At 41.1% G+C, this 15,434-nt stretch overlaps 1 protein-coding gene across 1 annotated transcript in view; it reads left to right on the top strand.

Annotated features, from left to right (window-relative positions):
• Nucleotides 1-15,434, top strand: part of cltcl1 (clathrin, heavy chain-like 1) — a 35,161-nt gene that overhangs the window by 6,930 nt on the left and 12,797 nt on the right. The window contains exons 2-16 of the mRNA XM_061816134.1: nt 4,929-5,136; nt 8,569-8,837; nt 9,039-9,200; nt 9,358-9,471; nt 9,558-9,731; nt 9,814-10,011; nt 11,353-11,553; nt 11,692-11,844; nt 11,969-12,091; nt 13,300-13,437; nt 13,512-13,676; nt 13,787-13,967; nt 14,059-14,222; nt 14,313-14,438; nt 15,084-15,226. Of these exons, the coding sequence (XP_061672118.1) occupies nt 4,929-5,136; nt 8,569-8,837; nt 9,039-9,200; nt 9,358-9,471; nt 9,558-9,731; nt 9,814-10,011; nt 11,353-11,553; nt 11,692-11,844; nt 11,969-12,091; nt 13,300-13,437; nt 13,512-13,676; nt 13,787-13,967; nt 14,059-14,222; nt 14,313-14,438; nt 15,084-15,226 (2,519 nt within the window). The remainder of the gene's footprint in view (nt 1-4,928; nt 5,137-8,568; nt 8,838-9,038; nt 9,201-9,357; nt 9,472-9,557; nt 9,732-9,813; nt 10,012-11,352; nt 11,554-11,691; nt 11,845-11,968; nt 12,092-13,299; nt 13,438-13,511; nt 13,677-13,786; nt 13,968-14,058; nt 14,223-14,312; nt 14,439-15,083; nt 15,227-15,434) is intronic.

Raw genomic sequence — 15,434 nt, 5'->3', positions numbered from 1 at the left:
GTGATATACAGACGAGGTCAGCAAATTGCATCAGGCTCAGGATGTGGAGGAAACGTTGATTACATCACGCTCGTGTCTAACAAGACATGCCTGTGAATGAACTGCGACGTTAAAGAGCATCTGTGTCCAGTCACTTTACTCGATCACAGATGTGTGGAAAGCCCTTCATCCACTCATTTGGACTTCAAATGGCTCCAGCGTCCTCTCAGACATGAAATCCAGCAAAGATCATTTTCTTAGCATAGATGCCAAAATACTTTTAGTACACACCCTAAGGAAGTATCTCATCTAAAGTTAAAAGCATTTTTTTCATAGCTCTTCCTTCTGTTAACCATTTGCTGCTTGAATACCCGAGTACTCTAGGGTGAGCACTGCAATGCAAAACACAAGATAAACGTCCACCATATTCCTATATTACAATTTGTTTTGTCACAGTATGGCGTGGACCAGTAAACCATGATGTAGCATTCGTTTGCACTGTGGGTGGACGGTGATAGTTGATATCTGTAAACAAGAAACAGTGGCACTTTCTGGCAACTTCCCAAGTCCGTTTTATGATGTTGACATTCGAGATTTCTGTTTGTGTACCGTTAGATTTAAATGATCACCCAATGAAAGAGTTTGCAATTGATACCGTGCTCTTAATGAGAATTTCTATTGACTGCAATAAATGTCTTTAAAAAGTTTGAAATCCATTTACAAACTCCCATATAAAGTGAAAACAGATTTAATACGAGAAAGAGAAGCGCCAAAGAACGTTTGTACTTATGAGTGTACCCCTTTAAGAGCGAGAGGTGGGCGGTGTCAGGTAAACAAGAAAGTAGAGTGTGTGGCATGGTGTGGCAGAGCAGCAGCTTGTTAGAGACCATGTGGTGTCGTTTAAAAAAAAAAAAAAAAAGGCTGTGGTTCACTGTGCTGGATCGGTTTTCATGTGCGCAATTGCACAGGTGCGCTGGTTAGAGGGAACATTGGTGCCAATCACGAAAATAGAAATGGAGTGGACCCCAGCTTTTCGCGGGGGGCTAGAAGCTGAGCCTGACCATGAATAGCGAAAATTAATTAAAATTGCTAGATCTCGCCAAAAAAAAAAAAAAAAAAAAAAAAAAGGTAACGTCTGCAGAAAAATAGTGTACATAGTTCCATCTATGGTTTGTTTCTTTTGCTTCCGCAGCTGATGTGATGCGTCAGCAACACATCCACCCGTTCTGTCCAGTGACTCACCAGATGCCGCTAATGTGGTGTCATTGCTTAAGTGGTTCTGCATTTGTTTGTGCAATTCTCACGTCAATGGCTTGGGTTTGGTAAATGCAGCTGCTGAAGTGGGAAGGTCCAACATGTGTATGCATGTGTGAGGGTGGGTCACTTGCAACTTTGGGTGCGATAGCTGAGCTGTGAATTTCAGTCCTGGAAGAGAGGACATTGAGGGGTGCCGGAGGGTGGGGGTGGGGTGTTTCTTACAGTGAGTCAGTCACTCCACCCTAAATTGTTTGGTTACCAAAGACCTGTTCTTACCGGTATTTACCACGGCAGCCTCCTTTCTTCTTAGTAGACCCCTTCAAGTATCCCCCCCCATCACTCTTAGCAGGATACTGGATTGTATTCTGAGGCTCCCCATGGAGTTCTTATCAGCTATCCCTTTTGCTTCCCTCCTCCTTTCACAGATCGTTTTGGCACTCCTAGGGAGTTGCAGCATATGGCTGTAATCCTCCCTCAGGTCTTCTCCTTGGCTTTTCAAGGAGCACATTGCTTGTTCTCCCGTATGTTGCACAATACGTCCCCAGTGATGAGATGAATACTTAAAAAAAAAAAAAAAAAAAAATCTTAATGAGGTTGTTTCCCAATTGTGCGTTGTAGTGTTTACACAGGAACATTTTCTTGATCTTTTTAATGGTTGTTTGAACCTTGAACTACTGCTACAGGTGCTGCTCCAATTTAGCCTTCTCGAGCTATAGTTCTAGTTCTAGTAAATATGTGCCACCAGGATTTGAATTTGAAATGTAAAGTGATCACATTTTCAGTAGTTGCTACAATTCGCTGTCTGAAATCCAACTGGGTACGATTCGCTGTCTGAAATCCACCATCTGTGCCACCAGGCAGGGTTACCTCAGGTCAGAACCGAACACCCAGCCAATTGCAGTTACCCTTTCTTAGTCACGTGACATCACATACTAAGAAAGCGTAACTTGATTGGCCGGCTGTTTAGTTTGTCACAGCCAATTGGAGCACCTTGGGGGTGTAATTTATTCAGTTTATTGCTAGGGGTATATTGGACACACATTAAATATGGTACTATTATCAAATGGTGCAGGATTTCTTATTTTCATCAAATTCTAAATCAATACACATGCACACGAAAAATATCACAAGCAGTTTCATTCCAAAGGAAACTATTTCTTCCAATCCCATGCATAAGTCAGTTTTTTCAGTCAGTTTGTGCCATGTTGTATAAAATATATGAAAGCATACCGGTTCTTGATTGAAGTTACAAATATCCTGAAAAAAAAAAAAAACTTTGGTAGAGGGGCTTGTCACCTTGTAGGATATCACTTCAGTAAATGTTTTATGATCATCAAACATTTGCTATACTTGAGTATCAAAAGTCCATTTTTCATCCTGCTTATAATGGTCAGAGTCGCAGAAGAACTAGAGCCTAAGTTGGGGAAAAGGCAAACCACACCGTGGACTGCTTGCCAGTCAATCTCAGTGCACATATAGAGAAATCAGAATCGGCTTTCATGGCCAAGGTTGTATAAAACACAAAGAATTTTTCTCCGGCAGTCGGTTCACAAGAACAAACAACAAGAGACATTTATGTTTATAGGAACTATTCCTTAAAAGACATGCAAGATGTAAAAGCTATATTTTCTTTTATAGATTCTAAAGATGACCATCGCACTCATTCTCAGTCTTTAAATGGAAACTGAAACCACATTGCCTGCCCTAAAGTCAAGCAAGTTTACCACTATGCCATCAGTTACTAGTCTCAAAAATAATTTTCTGATATGAAATGTAATTAAGAAGTGGAAGTAAAATTGCCAAGAAAGTAAATGGTTTGAATTTGAATGTTTTTATTTAATTGTATTTTTAGGTATCTGGTTTACTTCGTTAGTGTACAGCAATCAAAGCGCTACAATATATGTTCGTGAATTGGGGAAAGTAAGCATGGGCATCAGGCAACGCTGGTGTTCGGTGGCCTCAAGCCAAACTAGCCACAGGGAGCAAAACACGCGCTAACAGTACCTCCATGTAAAGACTTTTTGATTACCTCGACCTAATTTTCATGTCCTTACCTTTTTGCTATCCTTACTACATCAGTTCAGGCAGGACTATTTTGCTTTGGGCTACGTACTTCAGGCACCAAACAATTTCTTCAGATTTTATTTGTATGAGCGAATAATGATGGTTAGGGCTAATGTAATGAGTGGAAGTACACATTATTGACGAACTGCAGTGGAGTAGCAGTGAAACTTGATAGAGATGTCAAGGACAGTTTTGTGAAAATGTTACTGTTGCATTGTACTATGTAATATAAGACTGTTGTCATGATAATGTGGTCTGAGGGTGCACAGTGTGTTTTCACCTTACAATCTCACTCGCTGTGAAGGAAATTCGAACTTGCTTCATATCAATCTGGTTCACTCCAGTTTTAAATGTGTGAAGCCTTGTAGTGGCTCACTCAACCAACCAGTTGCAAAACAGAAAAGTCTTTGTCGTGAGGCATCATGTAGTCAGTTGGTCATCAGAAGGAGAGCATTCAGTCAATTTAACAGTGTACGAAAATATTTATATATATTTTTTAATAAATTAGATTAACAGTTCACTTAGTTGACCTGTGGCAGGAAAGTCCTTGTGTTCCGTACAGTGAAACTTTATAAAAGAGAAAATGTCCTTTTAGGCCAAAAAACTGTCACTTTCAAAGGTTTCACATAAAATTATGAGTTTGCTTGTGATTCAGCTTTTTTCTTTTTTTCTTTTCTTTTTTACTATTGTTCTCAGAATACACTTACAGATTTATAGCTGAGCTTTGTGGATGGCAACGTGTTTATTGTCTATTGTTCCATGGATTCATGTAATGAAACGCTTCATACGTTGCTCCACAGCAAACGACTATTTTTGGAATGTTACTGTAAAACTGACTAACTGCCTCCGAAGTTGAAGATGGGTTGAGTTTTATACAACTTTGTGTTGGTAAAGTATAACTCTTCAAAAGTTGTTTTTGTGGATAAAGCAACATTAAAAGCTCCCAGTTCATTTTTGTCAAATGTTCTATTTAGCTTTGATAAAGAATACAGTATTATAAATTAGTTTGATTATTGCTAAATAAACGTTTCTTCTCATGTGCTATCATCTTTAGGCAGATGGGTATTAGTCATTTGTATTAGGCACATTTTTTTTGTTTTTTAGCTGGAAATTATGAAAGAAGCTGACATGCTTTCATCCCATGCACCCTTAAATTATTTTTTTTACTTCTTTGTCTCATCTACTGTGTGTACTCTTTGTACATAGTGTGTTGACTGGGTCACTACGTAAATGAAATGTCTTGATATCTTGAATTCAAATGTTTCTTTCAAGTACTGGTATCCGTACTCGCTGTTGGCGTGTACTCCAATTGAAGTACCTCTGGTGGGGAAAAAAAAGTATCCGTGCATCCCTAATGATTTTTGTTACAGATTTGTACATTTATGTTCCCAAATATAATTACCTGGTAATTTACAATCCTTTCCATGTTTATTGTCATATCTAATCCAACATACCGTAATTCCCGGCCTACAGAGCGCACCTGGTTTTAAACCATCACCGCATAAACCGCAGGGTTGAAAGCGTGTGGGGGGAAAAAAAAAAAGTCGCAATTTACAGGCCGGAAATTACGGTATTTTTCTTTGTGTTTGGAGTCGAGGCACGACATTCACTGTTATTTTTGCCTTTAGTTGCAGAACCTGGGTGTGAATCCAGCCAACATTGGGTTCAGCTATCTGACCATGGAATCAGACAAGTTCATCTGCATCAGGGAGAAAGTGGGTGAGCAGAACCAGGTGGTTATCGTGGACATGTCTGACCCGTCCAACCCTATCAGGCGACCAATCTCAGCTGACAGCGCCATCATGAACCCCACCAGCAAGGTCATCGCCCTGAAAGGTGACCATCACATTTAGTTAAATGTGACATTCTGTGGCTTTATACCAAGAACAATATTGTTTTTTCCAGAATCATGATGTCTGCATGTTACTCACAATATTTATTTTGCTTTGCACAGATTAATCTTCATTATTTATTGATGTGGGAATGTCACGGTCATGCTATAACTGTTCTCATCTCAGAAACTAAATCAAGATTGACACTGAGTGCACTCATATTTCTCGGCTGATTGTATAAAATTGATTGTGCAAGTACTAATCAGGATGATTGACCTATAATGCTTCTCTCTCGCTCTCTGGGCATAATATTATGTTCTTGTTTAGCATCTCCCTTTTCATCTGTGTCTTTGGGCATAATATGTTCTTGTTTAGCCTCTCCCTTTTCATCTGTTTGGGTCTCCTCTTTCTTATCTTACTGACTTTTTTTTCGTTTGTTTTGCTTTCTCTCCCTGCCTTTCTGTCATTTCTCAGACGGTGAGTTGCTATCGGTCCGCCTGCCCTCCCGCCTAGCGCTCTGTTGTGATGATACAGTAGGCGTGACTGCCTCATAAAAGCTTCCAAAATGCCTTTCTTAAATTGACAGAGCTATTTTGGCTTCCAGTCAATCAAAAAGCAGACGACTGTTTAGGAAAGAGACACACACACACACACACACGCATGGGCCGTACATTGTCTCAACTTAACCTGCTGGCACTGATCTTTTATGAGAACTCGACTTGTGTTAGCATGACCTGGTGTGTGCTGCTAGAGTGAATGTTTGGTATGCATTCTCAGGTGTACTATACACCCAAAACACTAGCAGTTACCTGAAGCATCTACTGTATGACCTCACCTTAGTTTTCAGTCAGTTCAGTTTTAGATGTAATCTGTTGCCTCCTCGCGAGTGTTCCTTGACATTTTTATTTTGAGCTAAGTTAATTTGGTTTTGCCCATTGTTTTGCTGATCACTGTTTTAGTGATGCTGTTTCTACTCTAGTAATATAAACTTAAAAAAACCCATCTCCATTAGTTTACAATGATTGAATGAATTTAGTTCAAACAGTACTATGATTGCATACAAAATACCATCTTCAAAAGCTACATTATCCATATGGCTGACCGAATAGGTTGGGGCTGGAGCTACAAGCTTATAAATGCTCTAAGCCGGGCATCACCCACATTTATAAAGTTAAAAAAGCATGATGAGTTGGCTCAGACACTGTATTTTCTGAGAACTCTATGTATTCAACACTTATAATAACTTATAATACACCCATTTTCATGGAAAAAGAAGACAACACCCTGGACTTGTTGCCAGTCCGTGAGCACATTTACAGAAACTCACTGCCTGCATGGAATTCAGGTGGATGAACCACTAAACCATCATTGACACAATTCATTACAGCAGCTCTTTATTCCCCACGGCAGTGTAAATTTGTCTTTGACTCACCAGAGCAACAGGAGGAGACATTATACGTAGTGAAGGTCACATAGTCAAAGTGTCAAGAAGTCAAAAAAAAAAATACACACACAGCCAGTGAGGGGGAAAAATAATTAAAGCACAGTAAAAATAACGAGTCACAATTTTTGAAGGAGCAGGGAGGGATTGTACAGAGGACAATGTATTGTCATCTTTTGTAGTGCTTCAGGGAGTGACCTGCTTCGGGGCAGTTGGGGGGTTGGGGGGGGGGGACTATGTACAGTACAGTATTTACAACCCTAATTCCAATTAAGTTTGGACTTTGTTAAACATAACAGAATAAAATGATTTGCAAATCATGTTCAACCTACAGTATATTTAATTGAATACACTACAAGGACAAGATATTTAATGTTCAAACTGATAAACTGCTTTTAGAGAATTATCATTAACTTAGAAATTTATGGCTGTAACATGTTACAAAAAAGACGCAACAGGTGGCTCAAAAGTAAAAAATGCTCATCAAACACCTGTTTAGAACATCCCACCGGTGAACAGGCTAATTGGGAACAGGTGGGTGCCATAATTTGGTATTAAAGGAGCTTCCCTGAATTGCCCAGTCATTCACAAGCCACGATGCGGCGAAGTTCACAAATTGTGAACAAGTGCACGAAGAAATAGACGAATAGTTCAAGGACAATGTTCCTGAACGTACAATTGCAAGGAATTTAGGTATTTCATCATTTATGGCCAATAATATTATCAAAAGGTTCAGAGACTCTGAGGAACTCACTGCATGTAAGTGACAAGGTCGAAAACCAACATTGAATGCCCGTGGCGTTCAATTCCTCAGGCAGCACTGCATCAAACACTGACATCAATGTGTAAAGGATATCACCGCATGAGCTCAGGAACATTTCATAAAAGCAATGTCAGTAAATACAGATTCATTACTACATCTGTAAGTGCAACTTAAAACTAGTATGCAAAGCAAAAGCCATTTATCCACAAAACGCAGAAACGCTGCCAGATTCTTTGGGCCCAAGCTCATCTGCGATGAACTGATGGAAAGTGGAAAAGTGTTCTGTATTCCAACAAGTCCACATTTCAAATCTTTTTGGGAAATTGTGTAAGTCATGTTCTATGGGCCAAAGAGGAAAAGAACCATCCATAATGTTATGGGTGCAAAGTTCAAAAGCCAGCATCTGTGATGGTATGGGGCTGTTTTAGTCCCAATGGCATGGGTAACTTAAACATCTGTGACGGTGCCGTTAATGCTGAAAGGTACATAGAGGTTTAGGAGAAACCAATGCTGCCATCCAAGCAACATCTTTTTCATTGGTTGCCCATGCTTATTTCTGCAAGACAATGCCAAGCCACATCCTGTACGTTAACAACCGCGTCGCTTCGTAGTAAAAGAGTGTAGAGTCCAGGTGCTAGACTGGCCTGCCTCCAGTCAAGACCTGTTTCCCATTTGAAAATGTGTGGCGCATAATGAAACGTAAAATACGACAATGGAGACCCCGGACTGTTGATCAGCTGAAGCTGTACATCAACCAAGAATGGGAAAGAAGTCCACTTCCAAGCTTCAACATCAAGTGTCCTCAGTTCCCAAAGTTTTTTTTTTAATGTTATTTAAAGAAAAGGTGATGTAACACAGCGGTAAACATGACCCCCGTCACACATTTTTCGGAATGTGTTGCAGCCGTAAAATTCCAAGTTCATGATTATTTGCTAAAAGCAAAGTATCAGTTTGAACATTAAATGTCTTGTTTTTCAATTAAATATAGGTTGAACATCATTTGCAAATCATCATGTTCTGCTTTTAACACAACTTCCCAACTTCGTTAGAAATGTCTGTTTCCAGTTTTTAGTTTGAGTTTTTAAAAACAAACCTTTAAATCCTCACACAAAAGTAATTCATATCAAAAGGTATTCCGATAGAATACAAACACGCACCTGTTTTGCTTGGAAATGACATCCATTTCTGATTTGGTGCCTGGTTATTAACACAATTTACTGTTTTTGCCACAGCTGCAAAGACGCTGCAGATCTTTAACATTGAGATGAAAAGCAAGATGAAGGCTCACTCTATGACTGAGGAGGTCATGTTTTGGAAGTGGATCTCGGTAAATACGGTCGCCTTAGTGACGGACACGGCTGTCTATCACTGGAGCATGGAGGGGGATTCCCAACCAAACAAAGTATTCGATCGGCACGCCAGTCTGGCAGGATGTCAGATCATTAACTACAGAACTGACGAACAACAGAAGTGGCTGCTGCTGATAGGGATTTCTGCGCAGGTACTACCAATGCAATGAAACATTCATTTCAGTGAGGAAAGATGAATTGAAATATGAATGTTTTGGGTTACAAGCTTGGTCACGGAACAAATTAAACTCGTAAGTCAAGGCAATCCTGGTATTTGAAAGGGCAATAAGTGGAGATTCAACAATTTTCCGCATTTGGTTAAATTTTTTTTTCTCCCCCGCTTCCTGTTTTAGCAAAACCGTGTGGTTGGGGCAATGCAGCTGTATTCGGTGGAAAGAAAAGTGTCGCAGCCAATAGAAGGTCACGCTGCTGCATTTGGGGAGTTTAAAGTGGAGGGGAACGCTAGTCCGTCCACCCTCTTCTGCTTTGCTGTGCGCTCACAGGCAGGTGGAAAGGTGAGGACCTCTGAACGTCGGACAAAGACGTTTTTGTTATGTAACATTATTTCGCAGCATATAAACATGGCACTGTTTATGTGGAAGCACATTTTCTTTACTGTGCTTTTTTATTTTTGTGCAATTGTGGTGTTTAATGTTTTGAAAATTCATCCAGCTGCACATCATTGAAGTGGGTCAACCAGCTGCAGGAAACCAGCCATTTGCAAAGAAAGCAGTCGATGTGTTTTTCCCTCCAGAGGCCCAGACAGACTTTCCTGTAGCCATGCAGGTATGTCAAGGGCCCCTGCAATTATGAGTGTACAGGTAGGGTGACCTGATAATGTTCATTGGTTTACCTTTCTGTGTCGCCTGCAGATCGGAAGTAAACACGGTGTCATATATTTAATTACCAAGTACGGTTACATTCATCTGTACGACCTGGAGTCAGGAGTGTGCATCTACATGAACAGAATCAGTGCTGAGACCATCTTTGTCACGTCGCCTCATGAAGCCAGCTCCGGAATCATCGGAGTCAACAAGAAGGGACAGGTGAAACGAAACAAGCTTGTACTCAGAAAACATATGTGATCATCCAGCTTAAGGCTGCAGTGTTTCCATTATTTCCTTCTAGGTGTTGTCAGTCAGTGTTGAAGAAGAAAACATTGTGAACTACGCAACGAACGTCCTCCAGAATCCAGACCTGGCTTTAAGGATGGCCGTGAGGTCCAACCTCGCTGGTGCCGAGGAGCTTTTTGCCAGAAAGTTTAACGCGGTTTTTGCCCAGGGAAGTTATTCAGAGGCGGCGAAGGTTGCCGCGTCGGCACCCAAGGTTAGTCGAGAATTTCAGAAAGGAAAAAAAACAAAAACGGCTTCTTTTACATTTTTTTTCCAGATATGTTCTACCAAAGATACACAGTGTACAACAAAGAATTAAAATTATGTAATGTCTCATTAACATAAATGCATACATACAGAGATAATAAATGACTCAATATAAATGTCAGTAGAATGAGCTTTGGGAAGTCGCCAGTCATCTTTAGGTGGGGTGTGTCTTTTTTTTTTGGGAAAAGAGGATGTTATTGATAGCAGGTGGCAGAAATTACTAAAATCAGCTAAAATTGTTTGAAGTGGAAAAAGGGGCATCGCTGTAAGTTGAAGGGAGGAGGAGAATCTGAGGAAGTGGATGGAAATGATGACAAGGAGAATGTCGAACAGATATAAAAAGAACCAAGCTTATGGATTTCCAGCCTCATCAATATGTAAAAGAATTTTGAATTGAACTTTGGGTGTAATGGGTAGCCAGTGAAGTTGCTGTAAGATTGGGATGATGTGCTTTGGTAATCAGGCAGGCTGCAGAGTTTTGAACCAGGCTCATTTTACTGAGAGGTTTTTGAGGAAGATCAAAAAGAAGACAAACTTATAGCCAACGTGGGAAGTGATGAGACTGTGGGAGACAAGAATAGCAGTAGTGTGGGGGGTGAAGTAAGGATGGCGTTGGTTGATATTGCAAAGGTGAAAGTAAGAAGGCTGGGTATTGTTATTCAAATAGGAGTGGAATGAGAGAGAGCTGTCGAGGATGACACCCAGACTTTTAACCTGAAGGGAATGAGAGACTGAAGACTGGACAAATGTAAGAGTAGAGCTGTCTACTTTGAATAAGGCGATTTTGGTTCCACTGAGGAGAAATTATCATAGTTATAGTATTACCGCTATTAAATTTCAAGAAATTGCAAGTGATTATATTATTGTATTTATTTAAAAAATATATCTGATAATTGCCAAATATAGCAGTCACATATAGCGACAAGTAATATCATTACTTTTTCATGAGATGGCAAAAAGTACCATAATCCCGTTAATTCGACTGTCATTCATGCTACATATTTATGGCTTCCTGTGAGTATGCTAGCTTGTTTTCAATTACACAGGCCCAGATTTCTACAGTATATTTGTGAGGTAATTGAGATAGCATCATTTGTACTATCCATAGTTTGTGTAAGACATTTTAGGTGTGTGCCCTGACATTTTTCTGATGTAAAATAGGTACTTTAGCTCAAAAGAGGTTGAGAAACATTGCATCCAGTTTATGGGATTTAAATTTAAGTCTCTTCCTTTTTTCCCCTTCTCTCCTTCCCACGACACCTCCCCAATTCTTCTGCGCCTGACTCAGGGTGTTCTGCGGACGGCTGAGACCATCCGTAAGTTTCAGAGTGTCCCAGCCCAACCAGGTCAGGCATCTCCACTGTTGCAGTACTTTGGTATTCTGTTGGACCAGGGTCAGCTCAACAAATTCGAATCCCTGGAATTATGCAGGCCTGTCCTGCAGCAGGGCCGCAAGCAACTGCTGGAGAAGTGGCTGAAGGAGGACAAGGTATGCCTTAAATTACATAAGGGTGGTTGTAAGTCCAAATATATTGGCATCGCTTCTTTTCTGTATATTGTCAAGCAAGTGGAGATGCTGTGGTTGTTTGTAGTGGCTTGGCTTGACTGATACATTTCTGTATTATAGCTGGAGTGCTCAGAGGAGCTGGGGGATCTGGTGAAGGCTTCTGACCCGACCCTTGCTCTTAGTGTGTACCTCAGAGCTAACGTCCCCAGCAAGGTCATTCAGTGCTTTGCAGAGACCGGCCAGTTCCAGAAGATAGTCCTGTATGCCAAAAAGGTAACAAATTAACTGCATCTATTAGCTGTAATTTCATTAGGTACACCACATCTAATGGTATTCAATACAAGGGAGTATTCTCTGTTTTCATTCAATATATCAACTGTAAAATGAACCTCCACAGGTTGGTTACACCCCGGATTGGGTGTTTTTGCTGAGAAATGTAATGCGTGTCAACCCAGACCAGGGACTGCAATTTGCTCAGATGCTGGTCCAGGACGAGGAGCCACTCGCCAACATCAACCAGGTAACCGATATCATCACCCATGCAAATAGCCCTGCCTCTTTTTTGTGTGTGTAAACACATCTGCACTGTTACCCTCACACCCTAACCCACATGCAAACATATAAAGTAGTCCGTTTGGGAGCCGCCATATGTGTTATTCCAGATGTGGCAGCAATGCCAGGAATTCAATGACTCAGTAAACCTTATCCTCCTCTTTCAAGTCACGCCACCACTTTGCTTTGTTCCAGACTTCCCCACCTAATTGATTTCTGGTGGTTCTCTCAAGATGTCGTGGTTTCTAAAAGCAGCACGTTCTATATGTGGTAGACAGTATAAATTTGGCCTCTGGTATAGAGATTTCAAGTCTACAAACCACTCGCAATACTGCTCGTTGATTACATTGTATCTGCCTTAGTGTGTAAATATAACATCAGAACAAGTGCTAAAGTGGTACACTATGCTTTTAACATACCGTAATTTCCCGTCTACAGAGCGCACTGGATTATATGCCTTACCCAGTACATTTGTAAACGAAATACCATTTGGTACATACATAGGCCGCAGCCGTGTAAAAGCCGCAAGTGTCCACATTGAAACACGAGATATTTACAAAGAAAGACAGTACACAGAGTTTTGAAAGTTTTATTAGCTTAGCTTAACATAGCAGCAACGCGGTAGAACGAACAGGGCTGGTTTAAAAAAAATAAATAATAATAATAATAATAAAAAAAACAGCCACGGCAGCTACACAGAGGCAACACAGTAGCACAGCACAAACAGAGCTGGTTAAAAACAAAAAAAACAACATACCTAAATCACTGAAACGCGACAGTAACACAGCAGAAACATGCTAGCATGGCACTAGCACGGCACTAACAGGGCCGGTTTGAGGAAAATAAATAAATAAATAAATACCGGTAAAAATCACTGAGATGCGGCAGCAACACGCTAGTATAGCGCTAACAGGGCCGGTGGGGGAAAAAAAAAACTTACCGGTAAAAGTCACTGAGACACGGCAGCAACATGCTATTGCAGCGCTAACAGGGCCGGTTAAATTATTATTAGTTCAAAATAGTACTACTAGAAACTTCCATGATAACGATGTGTCGCGTAAGAGTGAAGGGATTCAATTTATTCAGTGATATTAATATTGGTCTACATCTCCTAACATTGGTGGGTGGCATCTGCTTTCCAACCAACCTCTTTGCGTTTTGATTGTTGGTTTGTAGATTGTGGATGTTTTCATGGAAGGCAGCCTAATCCAGCAGTGCACTTCCTTCCTGTTGGATGCTTTAAAGAACAACCGCCCAGCTGAAGGACATTTGCAGACACGTCTGCTTGAGATGAACCTTATACATGCGCCACAGGTCAACATTCACATAGAAAATGGATCCTTTGAGGTTTGGTTGGTTGTTTGTTTGACAGTGCGACAACCTATTAGGTGGCAGATGCAATCCTGGGGAACCAGATGTTCACACATTACGATCGTGGCCATGTTGCTCAGCTGTGTGAGAAGGCGGGCCTTCTGCAGAGAGCCCTCGAACACTACACTGACCTTTATGATATCAAGCGAGCTGTGGTGCACACACACCTGCTCAACCCTGAGGTATTATTTGAGCTGGAGTGTCATCGTTTTTTGTTACTTTTTATAGATGTGTGAAAGTCTTCCTTTCCAGGTGTTTAACCATCTCCTGTTTTCCCTGACTTTCCTTAAAGTGGCTGCTGAACTTCTTTGGCTCTTTGTCAGTTGAGGACTCGTTGGAGTGTTTAAGAGCCATGCTGTCGGCTAACATCAGACAGAACCTGCAGCTCTGTGTGCAGGTAGCGTCAAAGTATCACGAGCAGCTGGGAACTCAGGCACTCGTGGAGCTCTTTGAGTCCTTCAAGAGTTACGAGGGTAAGTGTCCAAAACACCAAGTGTGTGTGTGTCTGTTCGATAGCCAGTGCTGACAAGGTCATTACTTCCTCTCCTCCTCCTCCTATTCAAGGTTTGTTTTACTTCCTCGGCTCGATTGTGAATTTCAGTCAGGAACCTGACGTTCACTTCAAGTACATCCAGGCAGCCTGCAAGACTGGACAGATCAAAGAGGTTGAGAGGATCTGCAGAGAGAGCAACTGTTATGACCCAGAGAGAGTTAAAAATTTTCTCAAGGTGAAACATTCCCAACATCATTTTATTCCATTATGACTCAATAAATGTATGATGTTTTATTCACAAAGAAACACTTTCTTCCCATGCTAGGAAGCCAAGTTGACAGACCAGCTTCCTCTCATTATTGTTTGTGACCGATTTGACTTTGTCCACGACCTGGTACTCTACCTCTACCGAAATACTCTGCAGAAATACATTGAAATCTATGTACAGAAAGTAAGTCACTGTTATTTCCAGCCTGCATTTGGCAGTCGATTTTCTATGTTCAGTACTGTCATGTCATGAACTATTTGAAAATGCTTTATGGGTAACATTTTGATTATCTATAAATGAGAATTTCCTGCATGAACCGTAATTCCCGGCCAACAGAGCCCACCTGGTTACAAGCCTCACCGAGTACATTTGTAAAGGAAATACCATTTGGTACATACATACACCACAGCGGTGTAAAAGTCGCAAGTGCCCACATTGAAACACGAGATATTTACAAAGAAAGATGGTACACAGAGTTTAACGCTAACAGGGCCGGTTAAAATACAACTTATCAGTGAATATCACCGAGACACGGCAGTAACACAGCAGCAACACTCTAGCACAGCGCTAATGCTAGCGCAGCGCTAACACGGCCGGTAAAAGTCACTTCTTCTGCACATGTTTTCTACCGGTTTCATTTTTACCTTTTCCGCTCAAGTGCCCCTTTGCGGGCGTTACAAAAATTGAATGCACAAATTAGCCGCATCACTGCATAAACCGCAGGGTTGAAAGCGTGTGAAAAAAGTCACGGCCTATAGACCGGAAATTACGGTAATTTTTTTTTCATGTCCTTCCCGTTAATACAACTCAAGTTATGTTTTTTTTCAGGTTAACCCTAGTCGATTACCAGTGGTGATAGGTGGCCTATTGGATGTGGACTGTGCAGAAGATGTCATTAAGAATTTGATTATGGTGGTCAGAGGGCAGTTTTCCACTGATGAGCTTGTGGAGGAGGTGGAGAAAAGAAACAGGTAAGAAGCAGCCAAAGTAGTTTTCTTTGTTTTTATTCATGTTGGATAGTAGAAGGCTGCACAGTGGTTCAAATGGCAAAGCGTTGGCCTCACAGTTCGGAGGACCCGGGTTCGATCCCGGCCCCGCCTGTGTGGCGTTTGCATGTTCTCCCCGTGCCTGCGTGAGTTTTCTCCAGGAACTCCGGTTTCCTCCCACATCCAAAAAAAC

The sequence above is a fragment of the Syngnathoides biaculeatus genome, chromosome 4 (assembly GCF_019802595.1).
Source record: "Syngnathoides biaculeatus isolate LvHL_M chromosome 4, ASM1980259v1, whole genome shotgun sequence".
Lineage (NCBI taxonomy): Eukaryota > Metazoa > Chordata > Actinopteri > Syngnathiformes > Syngnathidae > Syngnathoides > Syngnathoides biaculeatus.
The sequence above is the reverse complement of the archived record's forward strand: the minus strand, read 5'-3'. Positions and strand labels throughout refer to the sequence as shown.